General features: G+C 44.2%; 4 protein-coding genes across 5 annotated transcripts; 3 read left to right on the top strand and 1 right to left on the bottom strand.

The window, feature by feature from the left end:
* Positions 1 to 2607: 2607 nt before the first annotated feature.
* Positions 2608 to 13382, top strand: cherp (calcium homeostasis endoplasmic reticulum protein). Its single transcript, XM_064331650.1, is given in 20 exon segments — positions 2608 to 2774; positions 3490 to 3663; positions 4000 to 4038; positions 5213 to 5376; positions 5804 to 5941; positions 6045 to 6196; positions 6468 to 6579; positions 6977 to 7280; positions 7635 to 7798; positions 8351 to 8579; positions 8582 to 8690; positions 8692 to 8714; positions 10339 to 10580; positions 10996 to 11129; positions 11469 to 11555; positions 11657 to 11803; positions 11915 to 12025; positions 12196 to 12290; positions 12436 to 12621; positions 12946 to 13382. Coding segments are annotated over 20 exon segments (2673 nt in total). The 5' UTR covers positions 2608 to 2749; the 3' UTR covers positions 12984 to 13382.
* An 832-nt stretch (positions 13383 to 14214) lies between these two features.
* c4h19orf44 (chromosome 4 C19orf44 homolog) lies at positions 14215 to 18376 on the bottom strand. Of its 2 annotated transcripts, XM_064331648.1 has the most exons (9): positions 18262 to 18376; positions 17812 to 17943; positions 16932 to 17609; positions 16294 to 16648; positions 16126 to 16205; positions 15567 to 16035; positions 15384 to 15473; positions 14692 to 14858; positions 14215 to 14530 (listed from the first exon to the last, which is right to left on the bottom strand). In XM_064331648.1, exons 2-9 carry the CDS (start codon positions 17920 to 17922, stop codon positions 14441 to 14443), a joined length of 2040 nt encoding a protein of 679 aa, XP_064187718.1. In that variant the 5' UTR covers positions 17923 to 17943; positions 18262 to 18376; the 3' UTR covers positions 14215 to 14440. The 2 variants fall into 2 exon arrangements, with proteins under 2 accessions (XP_064187718.1, XP_064187717.1); XM_064331647.1 differs by lacking the exon at positions 18262 to 18376 and having other exon boundaries at positions 17812 to 18249.
* On the top strand, positions 18368 to 20203 carry chmp2a (charged multivesicular body protein 2A). The gene has a single exon (XM_064331649.1). It carries the CDS (start codon positions 18539 to 18541, stop codon positions 19199 to 19201), a length of 663 nt encoding a protein of 220 aa, XP_064187719.1. The 5' UTR covers positions 18368 to 18538; the 3' UTR covers positions 19202 to 20203.
* A 1974-nt stretch (positions 20204 to 22177) lies between these two features.
* calr3a (calreticulin 3a) lies at positions 22178 to 27908 on the top strand. Its single transcript, XM_064331646.1, has 9 exons — positions 22178 to 22390; positions 23366 to 23467; positions 23805 to 24008; positions 24179 to 24273; positions 24698 to 24907; positions 25588 to 25701; positions 25850 to 25993; positions 26102 to 26194; positions 26459 to 27908. Exons 1-9 carry the CDS (start codon positions 22300 to 22302, stop codon positions 26681 to 26683), a joined length of 1278 nt encoding a protein of 425 aa, XP_064187716.1. The 5' UTR covers positions 22178 to 22299; the 3' UTR covers positions 26684 to 27908.
* Positions 27909 to 27929: the final 21 nt, after the last annotated feature.

Raw genomic sequence — 27929 nt, 5'->3', positions numbered from 1 at the left:
TGGAAGTGTAGGAGGTGTCCAGGCCCAGTTTTGCTTTGTACCCCTGCCACATTCCCTGAAACTGCTCGACTGAGCACGGAGAATCATTTCCTCTATCCCGCTTGTTCTGTTATTTCAGGCCCATAAAAACAAAGAAGGATTTTGTTGCTGTAGACTGTAAAAAAAAAAAAAAACTTTAAATGGGAGAAAGACAAGGGGAAAAGACAAAGATGACTAACAAACCAGATTAATTAGTAGGGAGCTAAAGGGAAAATGGCTTACTCCACGAATCACTCATGAGTACTCATGGACTTGTGGATTCATTAAGAACAATTAAGTCTCTAACGACTAATTAATTGCACAATCTATTATTTTGCTCCCCTCTCTTTGGCCTCTAATGGGGCCCAGGCTGGAGTTAACAGGCTGATTGGGAGGACGCGTTCCTCGCTGGGGATAATAAGGGAAAGGAGCGGAATTAATTGGGTTTGATTAAGAAAGCTTTTCAATGGGACGTAGCTTTTTCGCATGACATAATTGGAGGTCAGTGAAGGGGGGTGGGGGGTTTGTTGGCTGGCGCCAGCTTTTTTGTGTCCTTCGTGTGTGTCTGTGTGTGTGTGTGTGCTGGTGAAAAAGGACATGGTGTCTGTCTGGGGTAATAAAGTAGTGACTTGCAAACTCGCCAATGCAAAACAACTGCATCTGCTCTGTTATTTTGGCCGTTTTTCTCTGAAGAACATTTTCAGCCTCTTCACACATCTGCAGTATGACCCAGATTCACTCTGTTACTTTGTGTCTTTGTAAATATAGGGAGTATCCAATATAGAAACAGAGAAGAGAGAACACAGAGAACAGCTGACAATGTTGACACACCTGATGTAATCTGTCTGCATGTTCTATTTGTATAATCTTGTTACTCTGGAATCTAGAGTAGGGAAATGACTGCAATCAAGTGAATTATTTCAATAGTGCAGATATAAAAAAATCCCAAAATAGGATTCCCATGGCATGGCCTATGTTTTGACCTCTCACATAAAGTGATCCAATCAAACATCCAATCTTACACACAGGGTTCTTCCCATAGTTTAATTTCTAGTTGAATAGACAGTAGAGCTGTGCACCAGATATGTTTTATACAGTGCTGCTAGCACTTAATTTTATTTGTTGCCAATTGTATGGAGCCCTTTCATATGTAATAGCTTATGGGTGAATCCTAGGGGAAAATCTCACATGGAGTGGCTGAATTTGTAAGATGCATGATTACTTTCACAGCGCTTATTACACAAGGTATGAAAATTAAGTGTTTTTTTTTTCTTTGGCAGTTCATGAATATGCTTTTTAATGTTTTCTCGGAATAGTCATAATACTTTAATGCATATATATCACAACTAGCAGGCCCAATAAGTTACAAACAGGAGCAAAAGCAGCATTGGACAATATCACAGGCAGTACATATCCAACAAAAGCCAGTTTTATATATATATATATATATATTTTTTTTTTTTAATTAAAAAATAAATAAATAAAATTATTTAATGGGGCACCAAGGCAATGCCAAAAGAATTTCCGCCCCCTTGTGGAAGAAAATAAAAACCAGATTTTACAATGGTATTCTCTGATACATCATACAATACTAGTGGTTGTACCATGGAAATGGTTGCGCTGTGTAGTAAAACGTTTGCATCAAGACAGTAAAGTTGTGAAGGCTTTACAAACCTCTTTTAAAGAGGGATAGAAGAATTGCATGAGATGAGCAAGCAATGGTATTACTTCTCAGTGAGGTGTGAACTTAAAGATTTATTAAGGATGCCATCCAGTCACTGTAATATAAACAGAGAAACCAAAGTAAACATTTTTTGCAGATTATGACCGAAAGACTTTTCCCCTCCTCGGTTGTCACTCTTTAAATACACTATGACCTAAAACGTATTTCACTACGGTTGCAATGCATTTAAATGGTGATTAGGAAAATAATGGCTAATACACTTCAGTTTTTCCATAAATTAAGATAAAAAATCTGCTTGTGAATTATTCAGATTTGCCCTTATTAATTACAATGTCTGGCATTTCGTTGTAATAGAGCCAATGCCAAAACTAGTCTAGCAACATCTTAAATGGGCATTCTTTAACTTGCTTTTTACAGAATTTCCATGAACTGTTTTTAATGAGTATTTATTAAATATCTTAAAACCCTATATGTAATACCCTATCATCTTAAGCAGTCATTTAAAATCATTATATATTATATACGAACGATTCAAAAGCTGATTACGTATGAAAAAGTGTTTTGTAATTATTACATTACAATTATAATTTTATTTGATTTCCACAGCTAAATTCTTGTGGTGTGCTGTGTTTTACACTAGTTTGAATTGACAAATACGGCTTGGGTTAAAATAGCTTGATCAGATCATTCTTAACCCGATGAAACAGTTAACTACGCAAGTCTGGCGGTCTAAAGCCAGGCAATTTTAACTGATCCTGATTTAATTAATCCCGCACAGAGACAGTTATGGCAGAGAAGTGCTCGTCTGCTGTTTGTCACTCCTCCAGAAACCAGCCGCCTAAAGGTGGCGCTGCTAGTTTTTAAGCTGCATTAATATCATTGCTGAACGCCGACGAAAAATATATCAAGACAATTCATTTCCGGTATATTGGGAATATTCTGGTTCTTGTCTTTGGTGCAAGACGCCAATTCTTATAAATTTAGTCTGTAATTTGATCGAAGTGTTAATTGATCGAAGTTTTGTTTGGAATTCGTGGCCATAAAGCCATGGATATGCCACCGCCTCCAGAGGGTGAGTAGCTAGCGTTAGCTGGCTCATAAATATAACGTTAGACATGTGTGCTCACTTGCATTACGCGGGCCCACTTTGTAGGCTAGCTAGCTATCGGGCAGGTAGTCTGAACTGATGTTGGCAAGCAGAGTAGTTTCATAGATGGTGACTATCAATACCGGCGATATGATACACATTGTATTTAATATAGAGTTAGCTTATATAGCCAGAATAACTATTATGATAACATAACCTGCACGCAACATAATGGCGTGTACGATACATCTAACGTTAGCAAGTTAACATAACTTAACAAAGCTAGGCTTTATGTTAATTAGACTAGCGAGCTCTCACCACTTGTGTAGGTCGTCAGCAGGTTGATTTTTATTGATTGATTGATTTTATTTTTCATTCGACGTTAAAAAAATTAAATTTCAAGAAAAGTAAGTTAAAGGTACACACAATGGTCGACAACTGGACGTTGGTTGTCTTGGCAGCTGTATACCTCCCATCACAAACTAGCTGCCTAGCTATTAGGTATTAACATTAGATAGATGTGTACTCCTGATTTTAAAAGCGGTATATTGAATAGTTAATTGCACCACTTATAACGTTGCATGAGTGTAAACATGCAATGCAATCACTAAAGGTTGCATGTTGTCAGACATGAAAGAACCAGAGGTTACTAACAGATCGCAAGTTATCGTGTTGACTGATTATTTATTTTCCCCCGCAGACCAAGAACTGAGGAATGTCATTGACAAATTGGCCCAGTTTGTGGCCCGGAATGGGCCTGAATTTGAGAAGATGACAATGGAGAAGCAGAAGGACAATCCCAAATTTTCCTTCTTATTTGGCGGAGATTTTTTCAACTACTACAAGTACAAGTTGGCCGTTGAGCAGCAACAGCGTACGTACATATGTCATGACTGCTATAGGCTTAATAACATGCTTTGATGTTCAGGTCTTGAATTTTTCTTTGTAGTTGTATTAAACGGGATGTGTTTCCTTAACTGATTGATTTCACAAAAATATCGTCGGAGATTATGCAGCATAATGGGGAGTTGTGACGCTTTGTCCATTTAGAGTAAATAAAAGTATAGCGATTTAAGTTAAATGGTGTATCACACTTGTTAACTATGTATAGACTGAAAACTAACTGAATTATCATAATTGTAGTTGGTTTCTCTGAAGCAAAGAAGGTGCACCTATATACTGTATTAAAGGTTTCCTTCTTTCCTTATAGATTCTACTACACAGGAATGTGAGGAGTATAAGTTGGAAGGTATTTACTAGAATGTTACCAAGAAATTTTCTTTTTTTGGAAGCGGAATCCAAACATGCTCATTTCGTTCAGTGTTTTGGCATCATCTGAGCCTGAAAGCTTGGTTTTTCTTTTAGTTTTATTTCCGCTTTATATTTTGTCTTGCTTTACTCGGATATTTGTTTGTTACTTTTGATTGAATGAGCCAATGAAAAGAAGCCCCTATGCTTACAGCACTTGGCGATTAATAAATAGCCATAGTTTTTTAAAAAGACCTTGGTTGGTACCTGAGCAGTTCAGAACAGACCTGAGTGATGAGGTGCACTGTACTGTCAATGAAAGTGCTTTGTCTATAGTCCGATCCTCAGAGGGCAAGAGTTCTGAAACCTACCAAACACTAAACTTCATAGTGCTTACCTTGGGTGTTTGTTGAAATATTTTTGTGCCCATTTACTTGTGTTTAAATGAAATGCGACTAGTCTGCTATGGATAACGGTAGCTGTGTCCTCATCGACTAGTTATGCTAGTTCTGTCAGAATGGCAAGTGGACATGCATCCTCTGTATATATCATGGAAAAAAAGTATAACTTTCATATTTCTTGTTGAAAGATCTAGTTTAAATATCTAGAGGGGTTATTCAGTAAAACAGAAAATATTTATTCTTGCTTTTTACTTTTTTGTCTTTGCTTGTTGTTTGGTTTTAATGGATTTAAGATGCCTTGTCTTGATGCTATGCTGTTTTTTTCCACATGCTGTCCTTGAGTCAGATTTAGCAGCTTTTTGTTTCCCCTTTCAAGGCATACTGTGTAGCAGTGAACATAAATTCTATGACATGAAGAGGGCATAAGGTCGCATGCATGAATCTGTTTGCATGTGGAAAAACGTCCATTTTCCATGGCTAGCATTGTTTTCCTTTGTGGGCCTGGCATTAAGTATGCACCATTGCTGAAGCCAGTTTTGCTTAACAGCCAGTGCAGTAGAGAATGAACTGTTTATTGTTGGATATGTGAAAGAAGTTATTGTGGACTTACTGTAGTCATCATGTAGTGTGTGAGGTGGATGGCAGGGTGGGGTCATTGCTGTCAGAAGGGCTTTTCCTTTTCTCTGGCAGGTAAGGCATCTCTTGGGCTCTGTAGTGACCGTTGGATCGATGTCATGAAGTAATTATGCATGATGTTCTCTTTTTTTTTGGCAGTGATTTGCAAGCAGCCAGGGCAGGAGCCTCCAGATGGCCCACCCCCAATGGCCATGATGCCGCCGCCCCCCATCCCTCCGGCCACGCCCTCAGTGGACGAGCTGATCCAGCAGAGCCAGTGGAACCTGCAGCAGCAGGAACAGCATCTGCACAGTCTCAGACAGGTGTGTGATTATGCATGCAAATAGGACGTGGCCATGGCAACTTTAGCCCTGGATGGAAAGTTCCATGGGTTGAAAGTGGGGAAACGCTGCATGCATTTATTACAGTTAATAAGTGAAGTATACAGCTCAGGGTTTGCACCGTACCATGTTGTACTGTATGTCAGGGCTGCCCAGTCTTGTTCCTGCTGATATACCGTGCTGTAGGTTTTCGTTCCAACCCCAACAAAGCATGCTTCATTCAATGGCTAAGATTTTGTTGAGCTGCTAATCGAATCAGGTATGCAAAATTAGGGTTGAGACAAAAACTTAGGGGATGGTAGATCATCCGGAACAGGATTGTGCAGCTCTGCTGTATGTTCAATCTGCATGAAAAAGGGGGTATGCTAAAAGCCATGCTAAAAGATGTGTTGCCGTCTGGTGATTCTAGGAGCAAGTGACTGCCGCTATTGCGCTGGCTATGGAACAGCAGACACAGAAGCTCCTGGTGGAGACGCAGCTGGACATGGCCGAGTTCGACAGCCTGCTCCAGCCCATTATCGACACCTGCACCAAGGACGCCATCTCGGTAGGGAGGAGCAGAGCCGCCCGAGTACCAGAGGGCCTGCTGGATCGCCTGCGTTTGGCGTTATGTGATCTGTATTTTAAATGGCCCCTGTTGGTTTGTGCAGGCTGGGAAAAACTGGATGTTCAACAACGCTAAGTCACCGCAGCACTGCGAGCTGATGACCCGCCACCTGCGCAACCGCATCACCACGGACGGCGCGCACTTCGAGCTCCGCCTGCACCTCATCTATCTCACCAACGACGTCCTGCACCACTGGTACGGACTCGGCCGCCGTCCAACACCGGACGCAACGGCTTTGCAACGATGAGAAATGATGTGCTTTAAATTTCTTTGCTGTAACATTTACACAGTTGTACACTTCACATTGTAATGTGGGGATTTAAGAGAGGGCATGATGTCATGAAAGGTGGTTGTATTACTGAATTTTTCAAAAGGAGTAAAGTTTTGTGTTTTGAATGTTTGAATGGCATTGTGGTGGGCCCTGATCAGTTGAACATTAGTGCAGTCTGCCCTGTGGCTCTTTCAGCCAGAGGAAGCAGCAGAGGGACCTGCTGGCTGCTCTGCAGAAGGTTGTGGTGCCCATTTACTGCACAAGCTTCCTGGCCGTGGAGGAGGACAAGCAGCAGAAGATAGCCAGAGTGAGTTTACCTGCTTCTGCTGCCTTCCTTTTCCACCTTCTCTTTAAATAACCAGAACCTCCGCTTTAAACTCAGCATTGAGACCAAGTCTGTTGTGGATATAACCAAGTCGACTCCTGTTGCATAATGACCTGGCTGATTCCCCCTCTGTCATTCTCTCTGTCTTTTTTCTCTCTTTCTCTGTCTCTATCTCTCCCCATCTATCTCTCCTCTCTCCCTGTCTCTCTATTTCTCTGTTAGTCTCTCAGTGTCTCTTTCCCTATGTCTCTCTGTCTCTGTGTCTCAGATTCGGATTCACAATGGTTTATTAGCATGTCATATTTTGAAATACACATTACTGAAGCATATATAACGGCCACAGTGAGAGCCGTAACGACCTCCCTCTCTCTGGCCCCAGTTGCTGCAGCTGTGGGAGAAGAACGGCTACTTCGACGAGGTGACGATCCAGCAGCTGCAGAGCCCGGCTCTGGGCCTGGGTCAGTACCAGGCCTCGCTCATCACCGAGTACGCCGCCGTGGTGCAGCCCATACAGCTGGCCTTCCAGCAGCAGATCCAGACCCTCAAGTCCCAGCACGAGGAGTTCGTGGCCAACCTGAAGCAGCAGCACAGCGCGGCGGCGGCGGTGGCGGCCGGACAGTTACCGCCGGGGGACGCCGAGGTGAAGCCTGCGTCGCAGGTCGCCGCGGTGACCACACAGCCTGGTGAGACACACCCGCCCGGTCACCATCTCGCTTTATACAGCCTGAACGAGCATACTGCAGTACGTGAGCTTGTTAACATCGTTTAGCTGTGTTTGCATTTGTTTAGCTTTAGGTTTGTTTGTCACTCTCAGTGCTGTCTGATCCTTGAGCTCAAAACACTTAATGAAAAGGGGTCTGTTCATTGTTAACTTCAGAAAGCCTCTTTGAAGGGGTTGTGATTTGTTTACTTCAGGATTGAATGCATTTTAAAATGGCCACTAACAGCTTCCGGTCTTCATAGTGAGCACACTAGGACTGGGATATTATCTGTACCTGTAACTCAAACCTGGCGCCTGTGTCTGCTGGTGTGTGCAGGGGATGTGAAGCCGCCCTTGGCCGTCCCGCCCCCAGATTATGATGGGGCTCCGGCCAGGCCTCCTGACTCCGCCCCCAGTGGCCCCAATGAACCAATCCCTGCCTCTAAGCCCAGCTGGTTTGACCCCCAACACAACATCTCTGCATGGGCCCCGCAGCAGCCGGTAGGCCCCCCCCCCCCCCCCCCCCCCCCACCGTGAACAGCATGCTCCCTCTGCACCAAAACACACTTACATTTAACTGCAGCTTCACTGAACAAGAGTAGGACAACTAGGGTCATGTCTTAAAGACTACAGTACCCCAAAAGTACAGTACAGGATTGAATGTTTTCCAAAAAGAGAGAAACAAGGCAAATATTTTTGTAAGGTCAGTATATTGATAGGAGAATGTTCTGGGGACAGTTTCAGACGTTATTCATGTGACTGTTCCAATTAACCTTCTAAGGTGTGAGGTCACAAATGCGTGATTAGAATGCTCTTAACTGAACATTCTAATGCTGATGTAACAATCACTGGCAGTTGAAAGCAATGGAGTTCTAGAACACTGCCTTAGAATTTTGAAAGAACCTACTCTTTAGTTACATTACGTTGGATTACATTACAGTTAAGATAGAATTGTAAGCAATCAAATGGGAATTTAAATGAACAGAATAAGATGAACCTTGTTGACCGTACGGCTGTGCTTTTTTGGTTTTAACACGCACGTTTGTCCTCCAGCCGCCGTTCGACCCTACGCAGGCCCCGCCCCCGTGCCCGCCCTGGAACAGCCACGAGGGCATGTGGAACGAGCAGCGGGACTCCAGCTGGAGCGGCCCGCGGGAGAGCGGCCCCTGGAGCGGCGCGCCGGAGCCCCCGCCGTCCTGGAGCGGCCAGTACGAGCAGCCGCCCTGGAGGTCAGCGGAGAGCCGCCCTCGATGAGCGCCCCCGATTCGAGGCCGTCCCCCCCACAGCAGCCCCCCCGTTACAGCCCCCACCCCCCCACCGGCCGTCCCGCCCGCTTCATGCAGGAGGACTTCCCCCCGCCACACCGCAGCGGCCGCCCTACCCGCCACCGCTTCACCCGCAGGGGACTTCCCCGCGAGTAACTGAGCGGCGCTCGTCCGCCTCGCTTGACACGTGCCCCAGGGGTACTGTTCCGGCGCTGGCCCTCACTGGAGCTGTGGCGCTGGCCCTTCACTGGCTTTCTGTGTGCGCTGGCCCTTCACTGGGGTTTCTGTGTAGCGCTGGCCCCTTCACTGGGTTTCTGTGTAGCGCTGGCCCCTTCACTGGTTCGTGTGCGCTGGCCCCTTCATGGGTTTCGGTGGCGCTGGCCCCTCACTGGGGTTTCTGTGTAGCGCTGGCCCCTTCACTGGGTTTCTGTGTAGCGCTGGCCCTTCACTGGGTTTCTGTGTGCCTGGCCCTTCACTGGGCTTTCTGTGTGGCGCTGGCCCCTTCACTGGGGTTTCTGTGTGGCGCTGGCCCCTTCACTGGGCTTTCTGTGTAGCGCTGGCCCCTTCACTGGGGTTTCTGTGTAGCGCTGGCCCCTTCACTGGGGTTTCTGTGTAGCTGGCCCCATCACTGGGGTTTCTGTGTGGCGCTGGCCCCTTCACTGGGGTTTCTGTGTGGCGCTGGCCCCTTCACTGGGGTTTCTGTGAGCTGGCCCCTTCACTGGGCTTTCTGTGTGGCGCTGGCCCCTTCACTGGGGTTTCTGTGTAGCACTGGCCCCTTCACTGGGGTTTCTGTGTGGCGCTGGCCCCTTCACTGGGGTTTCTGTGCAGCACTGGCCCCATCACTGGGGTTTCTGTGTGGCACTGGCCCCTTCACTGGGGTTGTTCTGGTACGCTGTGTGGCCCCCTTCACTGGGTTTCTGTGTAGCGCTGGCCCCTTCACTGGGGTTTCTGTGCTGTAGTGCTGGCCCCTCACTGGGGTTTCTGTGTAGCGCTGGCCCCTTCACTGGGGTTTCTGTGTAGCGCTGGCCCCTTCACTGGGGTTTCTGTGTAGCGCTGGCCCCTTCACTGGGGTTTCTGTGTAGCGCTGGCCCCGTCACTGTCACTGGGGTTTCTGTGTGGCGCCCGCGGTGTTTCCCTTGACCCGACTCCGCTGTGCGTTTGCTGGGCTTGAGCTGTTAACTCACCCAGACTCAAGAAGACCTGCTGCTCTGGGAATGTGTCTTCACAGAAAGCATCTCAGTGCTTACTCCTAGCTACGTAACATCTTGTTTGCATCACGTAGCGTAATTACAAAGCTGTATTTGCCAGTCTTTTTATTTTTCCAAAATGTGATTATGAAAAGCTTTATCCTGCTGTCAAATAATACCTCTAATTGTGGGTAGATGAGGTGTATTTACAAGCAGCACAGGAGGGTGTGAGTGGACACCTTGGGGAGCAGTGTGTGGGGCACGATTGGGTGAAATTCTGAGCGCATATTTGATTGCATTGAAATGACAGGTGTACGGCGGAGCTGGGTCAGTGGAAACAGTGGCTGATATTTTATTTGCTTTCCTTTATTGTTCATATTACTCATGCTGCTGTATGCATACCTGTGCAGAGCTTGGCTTGCAGAATTCTCAACTGCATGGAACCCAGCCCAGGGTTTCCATTCTAACGGGTTCAAGCAGATATTTCTTTTTCCAGTCGTACATTTTAAGGGAATAGTGGTTTTTGAGAGCGAGAGTGGGATTTCTGAAGGCTTGTGCACGCGTGTACGTTTGTGCTCCTCTTTCACAGAGCTGGGGCCTCCTCCCCACCACCACCCCAGCCAGAGGATCCCCCCTCCGGGGATGTCGGAGCACCCACCGTGGGGGGGAAACCAGCACCCCGACTTCGGCCCCCCGCCGCACGGCTTTAACGGGCAGTCCCCCCACATGAGACGCCAGGCCCCCTCCCACGTCAACCAGGACGACCCCAGCCTGGTGCCGAACGTCCCGTACTTCGACCTGCCCGCCGGACTCATGGCCCCTCTAGTGAAAGTGAGTAAGCCAGCAGACTGGTGCACTCTGGGTAATGCGGTGCTGTGCAGGGTTCTGGTGTGAGCTTTCATGGCCCTGGGCCCTGACTGACTGGGGCCCTCAAAAAATAATAGAATGTAGGATTTTGTGGGATGGCGGGTCCCAATGTGAGGTTTTCTCATGGGGCCCAAAATCCCTGGTGGTGCCCCTTGTTCATGGCTGATAATATTGTGTCCCTAGAGCAACAGAAGAGATGTTTCTCTCACAGCTAAAGATATGGGCAAAATTTAATGAGTGCTTGACCCTAGGGCCAAATAATGTTTTAGCAGTGGTTTGGTTTGCCTTAAACTGGCTTCAGCTGAACACACAGAGTAGCCACAGCGATGGTTTGAGCTCACACATTTCCCCTGTCTCCTCACTTCCTCGCTCGGCCCAGCTTGAAGACCACGACTACAAGCCCCTGGACCCCAAAGACATCCGCCTGCCTCCTCCCATGCCCCCCAGTGACCGTCTGCTGGCAGCTGTGGAGGCCTTCTACAGCCCCCCCTCTCACGACAGGCCCAGGAACAGGTAACGCCTCCCTACGCCCGGCACAGCCTGCTTTAACATCCCACTGCATGCCTGCGCTCATCTGTCTGGAGAGTGGGTGAGTGTTTGCGTTGTTCATTGATGGTTTCATGAAAACAAAAATTGACAGAGCAACATGCTTTGACTCGTTCTCCGATTTGAACCAATCGTAAGCTGCTTGCACACATGGAATGCGGATCAATGTGCATCGCTTTTTCTTTTTCTCGAAACCTCTGTCTCTCCTCACTCATTGCTCCAGTGCTTGTGTTTCTTCTCAGTAAATGCAGCTCATCTGGTGTATTGAATGTTTAATTTATTTTTATGATTTCTCCTTCCCCCCAGTGAGGGCTGGGAACAGAACGGCCTGTACGAGTTTTTCAGAGCGAAGATGAGAGCCAGGAGGAAAAAGGGGCAGGAGAAGAGGAACAGGTGAGGAAGCGTTTTGGCGTCCCGGCGCTCTGGCGTTGACTGTGCGCGCAGGCGCTAACACCGCGCTAACGTCGTGCTAACACCGTTCTCTCCTCCCGCAGTGTCCGAGGAAGCCGCTCACGCAGCCGCTCGCGAAGTCGGGGCCGGTCCTCGTCCCGCTCCAGCTCCAGGTCCTCCAAGTCCTCGCGCTCCTCCTCCAGGTCACGGTCCCGCTCCAGGTCTCGGTCCTACTCCAGGTCACGGTCCAGGTACGGCCGCCGCCGCTCGCTGTGGTCTTCTTGCTCTGATAGACATGCTTGCTTGCTTCACGGCCCTGGCGACAGCAGCGCTTGCTCATTGAGCTGTGCGGATTTTTCCAGAAGCAGGAGCGGGTCCCGCTCGTCCCGCAGCCGCTCCCGCTCCAGGTCCCGGTCCAAGTCTCGCTCCCCGGACAAGAGGCGTCGCACCAAATCCCGCAGCCCCACCCCTCCGTAAGTCTCCCTGGACACAGCCCCAGACTGTTGGAAAGCACGCACTAGCTGCTCTGGGGAACTGTCCCTCTTGTTTTGCGAGTTTAAAAACAAACTCGTAATACCTGCTACACATCCGGGCTCATCTAAAGATACTGGTACTGAGTTCTTTGTGTGTGCTTGGCACGCAGCTCCACCTCTGGGCTCGGGTCTGCAGCTTCCTCCATCCCACCGGAACTGAGGCTGGGGGAGGAGAACAAGGGCCACCAGATGCTAATGAAAATGGGTACCTTCCCCGCACATTTATTCACACTGCAACTCGCTATGGGTACAGTTTCGATTTAGCTAAGCTGTTTCCATAGAATGATGTGTTCCAATGTAAAGGCCTGTGTTCCTGCTCTGGAGAGATTTATTTACTTTAATCCCAAAAGGATGGAGTGGATCCGGTGGGCTGGGAGTCAAGGAGCAGGGCATCCAGGATCCCATCAAGGGAGGAGACATCCGGGACAAGTGGGACCAGTACAAGGGAGTGGGCGTGTCACTGGATGACCCGTACGAAAATTACCGCAGGAACAAGAGTTACAACTTTGTCGCCCGTATGAAGGCAAGGGAGGAGGGTATGAGCTGTCAAACTCCTTTTTTTCATGTTTTGCTTCATGTTTGGTGTGCTGCTACCATAGTCATGTGTAATATCTTATTATTTTACATGAGTTTTGCCTGCAGAAGAGCAACTTGCCTCTCTGGTTTTTCGTCAATTTCATTATTTTATTTCCCCCTCTGGAAAATGCCCTATCAGTCTAATTTAAATGATGCTATAAGAAAAGGCAATCAATTTGTAATGTATAATGCTGTGATTCACATTGCACCACGGTTAAGTAATTTAGATTTAACATGACCACTGTATGCAGGTATAAACTGTTCACTGTTTATTTTCTGTACAGTGAATCGGGAGCCCTCGGAACCTGCTCCTGCAGAGTGATCGCAGACTCCGCTCAGATTCCAGAACTCCCACAATGCATCAGCAGATTGTATCCTGCTCAAATAAATGTGATTTTTGTAACTAACTCCGAGGCCCGGCAGTATTTTTGTCTGTCTTGCGTCTGATGTGCATCTTTCTAAGAACCAAAATTCAGAGAGGTCCTTAAGTAAGATTGATTTTGTAGTCTAGACCATTTCTTTAAAAAAAAAAAAACATCTGTTCTTTTAGAAAATTCTAGCCTGATTGCCTGGAAATAATGTAGAGTACTGTGACTTTTTCTTTTTAAAAACCATATGGTAATGTATATTCAAACATTGAGGATATAGTTTCCACAGTAATCTTTGTATGTTTCACCATCCAGACTATAAAATGTCAATAAATAAAGGGTTTTAAAGGCTTGATGGAGTGTTTTTCTTTGCAAATGAAAATGCTAAAAAACTTGTGCCAATGATGAGAATTTCTAACATGGCTGCTGTAAATTGTTTGTGAAGATGCCAGTCAAATTAATGCATGTACTCTAGCAGAAGACCACACGATTACTCTGGTGTTTGGAGACTGGCCAGTTGGTCTGACTTCATGAAAAAGACCATGAAGCTAGCGTCATTAGTTGGTTAGCTACTGTACGTAGTGCAATTTTAAGTTCTGTAGTGATGTAGCAACTCTGTTTGCTAGCTGGCTTCAATAAAGTTGTCTTGAGCCATTGTATGTAGCCACATTTTGGAGTACTGTCACTGCTCAGGGAGGTTGGTGGCAAGTTGCAATATGTCTGTGTAGTGACAAAGTTATGCTTCATTCCAATATTCCCCACGTGCAAATGTGCTAAAGCTTTCTCCAGCTGAGGATGCTGCTTGTCACAGGGAAAGTTTAATGTAGGAAAAATATTATTTTTTGGCAAAACATCTGTCAAAACTAAATGTTATCAAAACATACATAATTCATAGCTACTGATCATGTAAAACCTGAAGCAATGGGGATTGGGTACAGAACACAGATTGTTAAATAATTTCCATTAGTCACAAGGGATAATTTCTCTGTATGGAAGGTATTTTACTAAGCTGTATAAAAACACTCATAAAACTTGTACAAAAATATTAAATTATATTTCTGAATATTTATATAAACATGGTATTCAGCCATGCTTATGTACAGTACAGTGAAAATTCAGCTATGCAGTTAATCAAAATGAATTTGTAGGATCGCAAACCTTTTTCCAGTGATTTTTTTACCTTAATTTACCTTTTGGGGATAATTTCCCCAAAAAGTAAATGGAATTACTTCTGTTCTGAAATGTCTTTTGACCTGACAATTACCACTCTTGAGGGATCTCTGACATTTCTTGAGGTGAAAAGAATTTATGGACAACGGCCATTTTTAGGCTGAACTATCCCTCTCACTTGAGCAGGTACAGTATGCTTGTCCCACTCTTCCATCTTTCTCAGTGTTTCTGCTGCTCCGGGTCAGATATAGTGGTACTCCCTCATCTCCTGAAGCACCTCCTCCAGAGCCTCCTCCACTGTCAATTTGGGAGACTTGTGGCGACGTATAAACTGAGAAAACAACAACCGAGTTAAACAAGTTTGGGTGGATTTTAAGACATAAATCCGAACGCTGGGCAGATGACTGTCTTGAGCATTCAGACAAGTCTTGTATTATCCAGGCAAAATGTTGATAATCTGTGAGATATTTTAGAAGATTGAGGCGGGATTACCTCCTTCGTATCCTCCAGGGTTGTGTAGCTGTAGTTAGCGGGGCCCAGGGACTCGAGCAGTGAAGAGTGAAGGTGCCTGTTGACTTCCACAATCTGCCGGGTCAGGGCCAGCTGCTGTCTCAGCATGTCGTTGAGCGCCAGCACTGCAGGACTGTATGCCGTCAGGGCTGAGAGAAAGCAAAGAAAGTCTTTCAGATCACAGGCTACTGGTGTAAAAGAAATTCACAGAATTCAGTGTCGAGTCCTCTTTGAGCCTGTGCCATGCCACTGAAACTATTTTAGCTTCAGTGACTTGCGTTTTTTGAGAACAGCAAATCACCACTTTAAGTGGTTCTAACATTAACAGCTGTTTTCAAAATGAGTGCAACATGTTGATAAACGCAAGTGAAGCTTAACACACTTGCATATACATTTAGGGCTGGCTTCCCAGACGAGGATTAAGCCTAGTCCAAGACTAAGTTTACTTTTTCGTGGGTATTGCCATTGGGGAAATGTTTTTAGTCCAAGACTAGGCTTAATCCTTGCCAGGGAAAACAGCCCTTAGTGCTTTAATAATGTACTTGCTGGTCTGAGTGTTGTTAGCCAGGTCCGGCACTGTTGCTTGTATAACTCACACACTTATTTTCTCTTAACTCTGATAAGAGTTACTGTTTAATGAATTTATTGTAGTAAAACTGCTACGGGTGACTCACCTTCCACTGCCTCGGCGCTGACGATGTGACTTGCGATTGGAGTGGGGTCCACGTGAGACATTCCGACTGAGGGACCCAAAGCAGCCCAACCTTCCAAAGGACCACAAGTAGTCAAACTATCGGGACTGACAGGATGTGCATCAAAACAAAGGTGGGAAAGGGCGGAACTTTTAAGAAACAAACCTGAAGCCCAGGTGTAGGAGAGCCCGTCCATCTGCGTCTGTACTCCAGCCTCTTGCGCTGTCTGACGGGCTTTGCGTCGCTCGTGGGGCGGTGTGATGGTGTCAGAGAGGGAGGCAGAGGCGGATGATCGCAAATACGAACCCCTTCTGCTGCCGCTTTGTGACCCATCTGATCTGTTGAACTCTGACCGGGAGGAGTACGATACTGATTTTTCGGATTCGCCAGCTCTCCTGGACCCATCCCACACCTCAGAGGCTGTGGACGTGTCCTTATCCCCGCGTCCAAGGTGCTCGGAGATCTCGCTCACACTGTGGTCCTCGGTCTGTATCTCACTCTCAAAGTCGCTCTCGTATTCCATTTTGTCTTCAGCGGGCTGGATCTCTTCCTCGCTCAAGACGTCATCAGCAAGCACCACGTTTAAGCTGAGCGAAGGGGATTCTGTCTTCTTGACCGAATCTTCCTTAGTTTTCTTTTGTAACACAAAAAATTGTTAGTTATATAAACTATCCTAGGCAGGAGGTATATGAATTAAGACCGGTTCAAAGAAGGCTTCACTTACTTTCTTTTCTACTGGTTTCTTAACTGCTCCTAAGGTGTCTGGAACAAGTTCATCCAAACTCATAATGTTAATCTTGAACTCTGCAGATGACAAAGGAATTTTGTTCACAAACGTTTTGGAGACCAAAACATGCAGGAAAATTTGTGTTCCAAGACCTACAAGGCTTACCAGATGTCTCACTTTGCTCACTGATTGTGTCATCAGAGGGTGGGGCATCTGGGAACAGCTCGTCCAATGAATGGATTTCACTGTGCACCGAAACAGAAGACAGGGAGGGCCTCAGGAACTTGACCCTGGGGGACACAGTCCTTCCGAGAGAGGGGATGTTTGGAGGCGAAGGGGTAGGAGAGAGAACCATGGAGGCGTTTCTCAAAGAGTAAGAGGGGCTCCTCCGGATGCCACTACGCCTGGGTGACCCCCGGCTGGGAGGGGTGGGCGATGGCGATTTTGTTCTAGATGGAGGGTTTCTGTCAGCGAAGGGGGGGTGTTCCGGAGTGAACGTCTGACTGCTTTTTATGTATGACTGCAAGAGAATATATAGATAGATATAGCAATCACATCAACACTGGGAAAAAACAGATGCATTCCATTATATTAATGTATGTGACAAAATAAATTAATACCACCAAGGAGGCAAATCAAAATTTCAGTTAAAAGTTACTCTTTTTTCTTTTGATTACTCAAACTACAATAAATGTACAAAGCATGGAAATGCCCCAACACTTAGCCCGTCAAAACAAAACCACTGCCCAAGTCTTAAGTATGAAGTGAAAAGACTGGGGCCTCTTAAGGCAGTCGCTAGATACCTTTTTAACAGGAGGGGGGGTCTCCTGAACAGGGAGTTCATATTTTTTTGGCAAGCTTTCATCAGATGAATCAAGGGGGCCTCCGAGGAGCTTCTTCATATCCTCCTCGTCGCTGTCCAGGCTCACACCCTTAGCAGAAAAGCTCAGCTGAGGAGCGCTGGCCCTGCTAGCCTTAACTGGCTCCGGATCCTGCCGCCGAGTAACAGAAGCGCTCTTCTTCTTGAGGAAACGGCTTCCCTGAACGCTCAGCTCGCCGTGAGACTGAGCAGTCAGGGGCGTGTCCTCACGGTCCGGCGCATCTGTGACCGGGCCTTCCCTCGCCTGAAAGCGGTTTTTGAAGCGGTCTTCGATGAGTGCCAGTCTGGTCAGGGCTGCGCTCTGTGAGCCCTGCCGAGAGGAGGCCACGCTTCTGGGCTCCTCCTTCTGCGCGCCTGCCCTGCTGAGTGCTGGTGACTGGCTACTGGTCACAGCTTTCGGTGGTACTTTCTTGAGAAACCTGCTCCCCTGGCCACCCCTTGGCCTTACCGTCGGACTGTCCAGCAGTCTTTTCTCAGCAATGCCAGTCACAGGATTATTATGCTCACTCTCTCTGTCATCTGAGGAGATGTCACTCAGATCATCATACGTGCGTCTCACTTGTAGCGCAGTTTTCTTCTTGATCAGCGCATCCATGTATTCCTAGGGACACAAAAAATTTAATACGGTTCTTCACGTGCATCTAATTTCACTAAGGACGACTGCTTGAATACACTGTACATTATATATCACATTCACTGTTAAATTATATTAATCTATAATTTATATATATATATGGATTGCCATCGCCTGTTTTTATACAGAGGCACTTAGTAACTTTTTCTCCATAGTCAAATAACGTTACCTGAAGCTCATCTGCTGGACTGTTGTCCGACTTGTTAAAAAATCTCCGCCCTGAGAGCTGCGCCTGCGCCCTCTCCAGTGCAGAACTCCTGCTCCCGGTGTGATTCCACATTGTCTAAACACGCGCAATATTCTTTGAAACAATCAGAAAGACAACACGAGAAACATTTTTAAACTGAATCTTTTCGGAACATTTACTGCTACGTGCGTTAACCAGCCAACACAGCGTTTGACTCGTTAGGTGTATTACTGTACGATGGCTAACTCTGGCGCACAAAAACGGACAAATCCATAGCTAGCTAGTTAGTCTACGTTAACTTAGTTACGTGATCCTTGTGTGACAACTATTTGGCAAAAAAAAAAAAATTTAGGCTTTGTTTGGACATAAAATACACAGGTTACAAACATGATAGCTATGTAGCTAAACTGGTAAATCAACTCAGTGACTCACCTTTGAAACACCATAACAATAAGGTGACGCCAAACCAACGACCAGTAGCATCCTCGTATCCATAGCGGTCGTCACAATTCAGCGCCATGACATCATTTTATTGCGTCGGTATTCTTCGTCGGGTGTTGACGCAGAAATAAAAGGCGAACCGAAGCGAACAAATAAAACTGGTTTGTTAGAAACTTTAAGAATTACCTGAAAACAGGTGTCTCGTGGAATTTTACTGAGGGCATTAAAACATTGTTTTCTACCGAGTCAATCAGCGGTCAAATCTGAAATGGAGTTCCTATTTGGAAAGAGAAAGACCCCGGAAGAAATGCTGAGGCAGAACCAGAGAGCCCTGAATCGAGCCATGAGAGATCTCGACCGAGAGAGACAGAAGCTGGAGCAACAGGAGAAGAAAATCATTGCAGACATCAAGAAAATGGCTAAACAGGGCCAGATGGATGCAGTGAAGATAATGGCCAAGGATCTTGTTCGCACCAGGCGCTATGTCAAGAAGTTCATCATGATGAAGGCAAACATTCAAGCTGTCAGCTTGAAGATTCAGACACTGAAGTCCAACAACAGTATGGCGCAAGCAATGAAGGGAGTCACCAAGGCTATGGCAACCATGAACAGACAGTTGAAGCTGCCGCAGATTCAGAAGATCATGATGGAGTTTGAGCGACAGAGTGAAATCATGGACATGAAAGAAGAGATGATGAATGATGCGATCGATGATGCCATGGGAGATGAAGATGACGAGGAAGAAAGCGATGCAGTTGTCTCCCAGGTATTGGATGAACTTGGTTTGAATCTGTCTGATGAACTGTCAAACCTACCATCCACGGGGGGTAGTCTCTCAGTTGCTGGTGGAAAGAAGGCTGAACCGCAAGCAGCGCTGGCCGACGCAGATGCTGACCTGGAGGAGAGACTTAACAACCTCAGAAGAGACTGAGAGAGATGCTGTGTTTGGCCAGGTGTTACTACAGATGTTGCAGTTTCCAATGTAGTAAAGGAAATTCCGGCCTCTAAGGAAAATTTGTCAGAAAATATATTTGTTTCTGAGTATACAGTTTTATTAATGAAACAGTAATTATATAGACTGATAGCTAAGGGTAGTTTCAAGGGGTTCTTATGTTCTGTTCTTTGGGTTGAAAAACTTACATTCAGAGCCTTTTGTGAGCTTATCTAAAGGCGATCTATTCTGCAGAACACCAAAAAGTTTTTGATTGTGATAAGTCTTTTTATGCAATTTTCTTTTAATTAAATTTGAAATTAAAATTAGGTTCTGTCTGAAAACACTATTGATTGATGATGTGAAGCTTAAATTCACCTATCCTGTAGCACAGCCTTGTTTTTTATGATATCAATGTACATTTATGAAAGATTTCAGACTTCTGTTCTGTTCAATGACAGAAGTAAAGACCTTCTTTAAGTTGCAGTTTGTACCCCATGGGATATTATAGTAATATATGATTTGCTTAAATGGAGAGGGATGGTGGTGTTTTTCCTGGGTTTATATAAAACAGCTTTACTGTTTAGGCTTTGTTCTTTGCTCAATAAACTTTTTCAGACATTTAAAAAAAAAAAAAGCTTCACCCTTTGGTCTGGTATTTTGATCACAGAATTATGCTCAACTGAAGATCTTGAAACATATGGGTCAGCACCCAGCCAGATAAAAAGGTTAACCTGGTGTGACATGCTTACAGTGGTAGTGCAAGAAAGATTATTGATCAATACTGTTTTGCCATGATTGAGTCTTTATTTGATGACTTTGGTTTTGCTTTTATCATTTTGTATATAAGGGGAGACATACAGTGGTTTGAGGAGACTCATCAACACAGGTCCTACACATATAAGCCATTTACGCGTATAGCTGTTTAATCACTCACATTTTGCACCATTGTATATTGTCATTATTACTAGACAAACTGAACAATAAACTGCATTTATTTTAGCCTGTCATTCCTCTTTCGCTCTTACCGCTGCACACCTAGCAGTTTTAAGGTCCTAGCATACACATAAAACGTAGGATATCAACAACCTGTAGTCACTCGCCTATTGTGTTGTAGCAGAATACACAATTGTATTTATGCAGGCTACACAAGCCAAAGACAGGTCCGCATCTACCAACTAGATAGCGATTTGTATAAAACCACACTACTGGTGGACAGCAGTCTCCTCCATCTATGCATAACTGTTAGCACAGAAGAAAGGTTAAAACATTTTTTGTCAGATAACTGAGATAACATGAAAGAAGTCCCATTCCAGTAGCACCTGGTAAGGCTACATGTGTTCCTTCGCCAATCAAATACTTCTGCTGTTTGGTTTGGGGAGGGCTTTCTTACAGTTGGTAGCCTCGACATAATAAGTTTTGGTTTCTTGCTGTTGGTGACCTTACTGCATCATTTGGTGTATCTGAGGGGTTTCTTACACCAGTCTTGCCATACTGAATTGACACAGGATTGTCCATGTCACACGTGGGTACCCTTCACAGTAAATTATTTTGATAGCAGTGATTACACAGTAAATCAAATGAATTGCTATTGACAATGTATTGTACCACAACTGTATACCTAACAAGAGATAGCTACATTGCTGAAGGAAATCTAGTTAGTATGTTAAGTTAAGCCATTTTACCATTTTGGCCTTGTAGGTTGTAAAATGCTCAAATTCCAACTGTTGACAGGATGGTAAATCACAATGCACAATCAACAATTTTTTAAGTCATGTTTTAAGTCACCCATTTCAAACGACGACTGAAGACTCACCTCTTCAGGCTGCACCTCTCCCCATCCCTCCCTACCCCCCTGTAAAGACTGTAAGCTTAGGGTTGTAACTAGACAGCTGTTTCGTAGATGACTTAGGTGCATTAACTGTCTAAACTACTGCTTGTATTTTTTCCATAGACTGCGTTGTTGCCGTTCTCGTTGTGTTAGTGTTAATCAGTTTAACCTTCAGGGTCCAAGTTGAACTATGTGGTTGTTCCCTGCACTTGGACCGGTACTTCTCTCTAGGGGTTTCGTCATACTTGTTCCTGGTTATGGTTATACACTTTGTTGTACGTCGCTCTGGATAAGAGCGTCTGCCAAATGCCTGTAATGTAATGTAATGAGTGAATATTACAATTCACATTTGCTTACAATGGCACTTGGCAGACCTCAGAAAATGACTACAGGACAACAGAAGTGCAAAAGTATAACATTTTAAGAGCATAAAAATCAGATAAGGGAGCATAATCTTTATACTAGTTCCCTGCAGTGTACTAGACTAGACATGCCACTACCATTGTAGTTATGGGTGTGTAATTCAAATGCAAAAAGATCCCTCAAATTTAGTTACAGTGATACACTGGTAATATAAACATATGCTAACCAAATGTTAATTCAATCAATACAGTTGTGGACTGGTATTATTATTCACATCAACCGGATATCAAATGGACTCATTAAATGAGTACAGCAAGTCCAAGGCACTCTTATTAGAATAAAAAGCATTTAATGAGGGGCTAGTTAATATAGAAACATTTAAAAACTACAGCAACATGTTTCGGCTTCACACAGCCTTCGTCAGGGCGACTCATTAAATGTTACTTTCCTTTCTTAACAGGGTGTGGCACTCTGGAAGATTCAATTCGTAGAGTTAAACATGGAGAAAATCACCATCCCATAAATATTTACTTTCCTCACTGGCATTTTTCATGCTCACTTTCATAACATTTTTAATGAATTTCATCATTATCTTACAGACAACACCAGGCGATTTTGGGCCTGGCTACCATTGACAGTCCTAGAAAAACAATTGTTGATATACACTTGCTACTGTCTTTTCCGCGTTCTATGGTTCTTACAATGTAATCCGAGCACTTCCTAGGAAGAACTCGTGGTCTCCTTTCATTGGTCAAGGGAAAGTCCAATGAGCGACGGCCATCTGTTCAGGAATAGCAATAAAAAATTCGCACATTGCCGACTTGCTTCCTACTCCTAGCATTGAAAATCAAAGGTACTAATCAGGGGGTCGAATAGACAACCCGAAGATTAAACTAAGGCAAATATGCAGGTAGCTGTAGCATTATTTGCGGTACTTTTAGCCGGATTCTCTGCCGACGCTACCGTTTACTTTAAAGAACAATTTCTCGATGGAGGTAAGTTGCTAGTCTTGCTGATTAGCTAGAGAGCTAATTAAAATATTAGTTAGCGAGCTTACTGTACGGACGGAAAAACGTGATAATTTCAGTATCTTATGCGCTGTGTGTATTTCCCCCCTTCTATTATTTTCGTAAATGCACAGGCTACGTAATGTACAGTATTTACAGTAGATTATTTGTAGTCATTTTGCATTCCAGTTAACGTTTAATGCATTAGCTGGCAGTTTCTCATATAATTCCTTCGTTAATGTTCTATTATTGTATGTACTCAAACCTTGTAGTAGTAAGTAGCCAAACGTATGTTCACAAATGTAAGCAAGAAACAGGAGCAGTTTTCTAGAAGCGCAGGTGAGGCACTGGGGGGTTTTTAGGTTTAGACTAGACACAAAGACTAGCGAAATTATCCGATGATGATATAACCTGAACTGAAATAAACTTCTGTTTTCAAGGAGTAAAATATTCGTCGGTTTATCTGAAAATATTATTTGTATAATGTACTAGCTCCCTCATTGCTATGGTGTATAATATAGGTTTAAAAATGCAATAACTTGGCCAACGAATATAGGACAAATTGGGCACTTTGTATTTGCCTCTGTGTCCTGCCTGTTGAAACATGCATTGTAATCACATCTGTTCATTCTTTTTGATTGAATATGTATGTATGTGTGTGTGTGTTTCAGATTGTCCATTTAATTCAGCTACATTCTGTATTGCGATGTTGATATTTTTCATCCCAAATATGAAACATATGAAGGCCGTTTCTGAGTTGTTTCTTGGTTTAAGTCATATTTCTGCCCTTTTGGTTTCAAAATGCAACTAAGTTGGGCCCTGTCTTCTGTAGGACCTTTTTAAGGATAGCCTGATTTCTTGCCACCTCTCCTGTAGCCGTGTATGATTGTATATGATTGTTCACGGGAGGCCATGACCTTGTACGATTGAAAGGCCTTGTATCAATATTAATCCTGTTTTCAGATGCATGGAGCAGTCGCTGGCTGGAATCCAAACACAAATCAGACTACGGGAAGTGGAAACTGACCTCTGGAAAGTTCTTTGGGGATGCTGAGAAAGATAAAGGTAAGGATTGGAGCTGCTCATAAACTGCAGTTTAGAAATATGGCTCCACTGAACAACAGTTTTTAAAAGCCTGTTTTAATCTTTGTTTTAAGTGAAAAGGAGATTGACCATACTCGCCTTTCAGTTTTGTATAATTCAAATTGCTTTCAAATTGCACCCCAGATTATGCAAGGAGCTGATGGAAATGAGGGCCAGGAATGAAAGTGAGGAAAAACTGATGTCCTCTTACAGGAAAATAAGAGTCCTGGTGGAATCTGTTGAAACATAAATGTCATTGTGTTATGAGTGTTGTTGTAAGAAAAGGTAATATTTTCTTCATTATTTGGCTATTCTTTAGGTCTCCAAACCAGCCAGGATGCCCGATTCTACGCTGTTTCTTCCCGCTTTGAGCCTTTCAGTAATGAAGGCAAGCCGCTTGTGATCCAGTTCACTGTCAAACATGAACAGAAGATTGACTGCGGGGGTGGGTATGTCAAGGTCTTCCCTGCAGACTTGGATCAGGCTGACATGCATGGAGACTCCCAGTACTACATCATGTTTGGTAAGCATCCACGTTTATATCATTTCTATTTTTTCAGTTTAAGTCATTGGCTGGGGTGCTACTTCTGAACATTTAAAAAAGAATGGTAATGGAACTAATTGCTCTCGTCACTTTTGGAGTTACCTTGTTAAATGCAAGTAAATTCAGTGACTGTCCCTGCTTTTACACAGGGCCTGATATCTGTGGCTACAGCACAAAGAAGGTTCACGTCATCTTTAACTACAAAGGCAAGAATCATCTCATAAAGAAGGAAATCAAGTGCAAGGCAAGTACAGAAGAGATGTGTGCGCTGTGTATGTGTGTGCACACTGAGCGCTGTGTGTGCACACTATGTGTGTGTGTGTGTGTGTGTGTGTGTGTGTGTATGTTTTGTGCAATGTGTGCGTGTGCGCGCGCACTGTGGTGTTTGCACTGTGTGCCTGCGCAGTGTGTTTACTCGCTGTGTGCATGCGCTGTGTGTGTATGCTTGCTGTGTGTGTGCGTGCTCTCTGTGTATGTGTGCGCTCCCTGTGCGTGTGTGTGTGCACATTGTATTTGTGCGTGCGCTGTGTGTGTGCGTGTGCTTGCTGTGTGTGTGTGTGTGCTCGCTGTGTATGTATGTGTGTGCTCGCTGTTGTGTGTTCATTGTGTATGTGTACACTGTGTGTGGCCTTGTTCTGATATTTGGGGTTCTAATCTGTTACACTCAGGATGATGAGATGACACACCTTTACACTCTCATCCTGCAACCTGACCAAACCTATGAGGTCAAAATTGACAATGAGAAGGTGGAGTCGGGGTCCCTGGAGGAAGACTGGGACTTTTTGCCCTCAAAAACGATCAAAGACCCAGAGGCAAAGAAGCCAGAGGACTGGGATGACCGTGCCAAAATTGATGACCCTGAGGACAGCAGACCAGAGGTCAGATTGAGCACTGTCTTTATTTTCAACAGCCAGCTCAGCTTTTACTTTAATATCTCAGTGAAATTAAAAATAAATATGTAGTCATTTAGGACAGTAAACCATTTGCAGTGTTTATGTATACTATAAACCATATCCATTACATCCATTTAACAGGTTATATTACCCAGAGGGGTATACCATAATGATATAACTGGTTAACAGATTATAATTACCAGTACATGGAAACCTGGACTTTTAAATACAGCAGTGGTTTGTGAGCTTGAAAAGGAACGAGTTTAAATCTTTAACATGATAATTGGCCTAAATCCATTTTCATATGCAGCAGCCCGTTGTCAAATTTCAGATTTATAAATCCTCATAGTAGTCAGTTTTATATAATTCTAACCTGTCACAAACTTGCGCTTAAAGCAATAATTCTCTCCCAGACTCCAACCCTTTATTGAACTTAGTGACTAACTTGGCATTTGCATGTGGGTTTTAAATTTGACCTTGAGGGCTGGTGTTGCACAACCATGTGTTACAGTTGGTAGGCCGTTTTTGTTTTTGCAGTGGGTAATATCACCTGCTGGCTCTTTTTGTATTGTGGCCACTCTTGTGTTACATAAGGGCCTTATTGCAGCACAGTGCTTATTGTCTCTGAACACAAGTGCCAGGTAACTCTCCATATTCACTTGTAGGACTGGGACAAGCCAGAGAACATTCCGGATCCTGATGCCAAAAAGCCTGACGACTGGGATGAGGAAATGGATGGTGAATGGGAGCCACCCATGATCCCTAATCCAGAGTACAAGGTAAGGAGTGGGAGCCATTTTACCCCTGAACCGTTTTTATACCAGCTGTGGGAAGATCAGGTGGGGGAGGGGTGGTGTTCTATTTGGCCTTCTATAATAAATCTGAATACTATGTTGCACTTACATTTTGACTATTTTGTTTTTGCAGGGGGAGTGGAGACCGAAACAGATTGATAATCCCAACTACAAAGGAGTTTGGGTCCATCCTGAAATTGATAACCCCGAGTACACACCCGATTCCTCCATTTACAAGTTTGACAGCATTGGAGTATTGGGACTGGACCTGTGGCAAGTGCGTTCAATTCACTGAATGAGAATCTTACTGGAATGGTTACTGTGTGATGAGGTTAAGACCTAGTGCTGCCAATGCTGGTCCTTAATATTGTTGGTTTATCTTTAGGTGAAGTCTGGCACCATCTTTGACAATTTCCTCATCACTGATGATGTAAAAACTGCAGAAGAGTTTGGAACTGAGACATGGGGAGCTACCAAGGTATTTTGTTTTCATTATTAGGTGTATACGGTTATTTTACGCATGTTGATCACCATACACTTTCAGATAATACATTAGCCAAGTAAACCAGAGTTTTTGATGTGTGTCAGGTCCTTAGAATGGATCAGGTTAGAGGCTGAGAAGAAAAAACACTGGTACATCAAACTATAATCACACTTTTGCCCAGTGCTCCGTAAGTATGTTTTAGATTGATTTGATAAACGTGTTCTGTACCTCATATTTTTTATGTTACTCTTATTACAGGAGCCAGAAAAGAAAATGAAAGAGAAACAAGAGGAAGAAGAGAGGAAACAGACAGAAGAGGAGAAGAGTAAGAAGGATGAAGATGATGATGACGATGACGATGAAGGGGAAGATGAGGAGGAGGAGGAGGGAGAGGGAGAGGAAGAGGATACAACTGAAGAGCCCAGTCCAACGGAAGATGAGGAAGATGAACTTTCACCCAAAGAAGTAAAAGATGAACTCTAAAATAGCCTAGACAGAGGGGAGCTTCAGTGGCATTTTCTCTTATCCAGGGGAACAATTGCTGTGCATCCACACTTTGACTAATGTTATTTGGATGTGGCCCCTTCCTGTGGCAGTCAAATTTTTTTTTTTTAAAGGGAAGGCATAGGGTAGGGTACAGAATGTTGGTATTTTTTATTGATTTATACAAATTACATTCAGGCTGGGAGGGTGGGAGTCGGTGAGTTGAAGTGATTTGTCTTTTTTATTTTTTTTAAACCAGTGCTTTGTCCTCCTCCAAAGGCCTTGGGGTGTCCTGAAATTTAAAGAGTCATGTCAGTGCTGCTGTTTCTGCTTTTCCATTATCCTCTGCATGACTGCTGCCATCAATAAAAACTGCCCTGGTTTCAGAGCTGAGGCTCGTCTGTTTTCACCAGCATGTGTGTTGGTGGCTGCAGGTGGCAGATCGTAGATTGAGATTACTCAAAACCATTATCTGTTGACAGAGTGCAGAAGTCAAGCCCATCGATTTGCAAATGTTGAACTTTTTCCTCCATACCACAGTCCATTTTAGTAAATGAGCTAGCAGGACATTAAATGAACATTGCCAGTTCAGTTTGTTGCAGCCGTTCCCAGAAACTCTGTCGGAGCTAGTCTTTACCATGTGAAAAATCCAAGGCTTTTTAATAAAGATTATGAGGACTCAAGACCTTCACACAAAGTACTGATTCACTGAGTGAGGGACTGGTTCTCTATGAATCATTCCTTCCAATTTTGTATATATGGAATCATTTGTTTTCTTACATGACTAATCCCCAAAATTTTAAATATTTTTTATTTCTTGTTTTATGTTCATGAGATTAGTTTCCCTTTACGGGTCTTGAAATCGGCCATGGCTATGAATGTCTTTGGGCCTGTGGGATGGATAAGGTTTTTACTTGGCACACTGTGTGAAGTACTTTGTTTTCATTGTCTGTAAATTTTTATATATATAAATTTTCATTCCTTGATCGGGTCTGATGCCTATTTTTTGTGACCAATAGAGTATTTGAATGTAGTTTAAATAAATATAATTCACGGTTACAGTTTTACAGATGGTAAGTTATGCATTCTAGCTTGGACATGAGACGGAACCCCACCCCCAAACAGCACAATGGTCATACATTTCATTTTTTTTTTTTTTTTGTTCTGCAACAAGAAAGTGATAAATAATAGCTAAATTTAATTAAAATTAAGTGTGTATAAATCATACTGTGTATTTTCTTTTCCT

This window comes from Anguilla rostrata, chromosome 4 (assembly GCF_018555375.3).
Source record: "Anguilla rostrata isolate EN2019 chromosome 4, ASM1855537v3, whole genome shotgun sequence".
In the NCBI taxonomy this organism is placed as follows: domain Eukaryota; kingdom Metazoa; phylum Chordata; class Actinopteri; order Anguilliformes; family Anguillidae; genus Anguilla; species Anguilla rostrata.
The sequence above is the reverse complement of the archived record's forward strand: the minus strand, read 5'-3'. Positions and strand labels throughout refer to the sequence as shown.

Coding starts and splice junctions, on each gene's coding strand:
- c4h19orf44 (XM_064331648.1), bottom strand. CDS start 17,922: ATGTGGAATCACACCGGGAGCAGGAGTTCTGCACTGGAGAGGGCGCAG. Junction 17,610..17,811: donor GTCCAGCAGATGAGCTTCAG/GTAACGTTATTT, acceptor TTGTGTCCCTAG/GAATACATGGATGCGCTGAT. Junction 16,206..16,293: donor TGAGCAAAGTGAGACATCTG/GTAAGCCTTGTA, acceptor TGTCATCTGCAG/AGTTCAAGATTAACATTATG.
- chmp2a (XM_064331649.1), top strand. CDS start 18,539: ATGGAGTTCCTATTTGGAAAGAGAAAGACCCCGGAAGAAATGCTGAGG.
- calr3a (XM_064331646.1), top strand. CDS start 22,300: ATGCAGGTAGCTGTAGCATTATTTGCGGTACTTTTAGCCGGATTCTCT. Junction 25,702..25,849: donor TCCCTAATCCAGAGTACAAG/GTAAGGAGTGGG, acceptor TTGTTTTTGCAG/GGGGAGTGGAGACCGAAACA. Junction 25,994..26,101: donor TGGGACTGGACCTGTGGCAA/GTGCGTTCAATT, acceptor GTTTATCTTTAG/GTGAAGTCTGGCACCATCTT.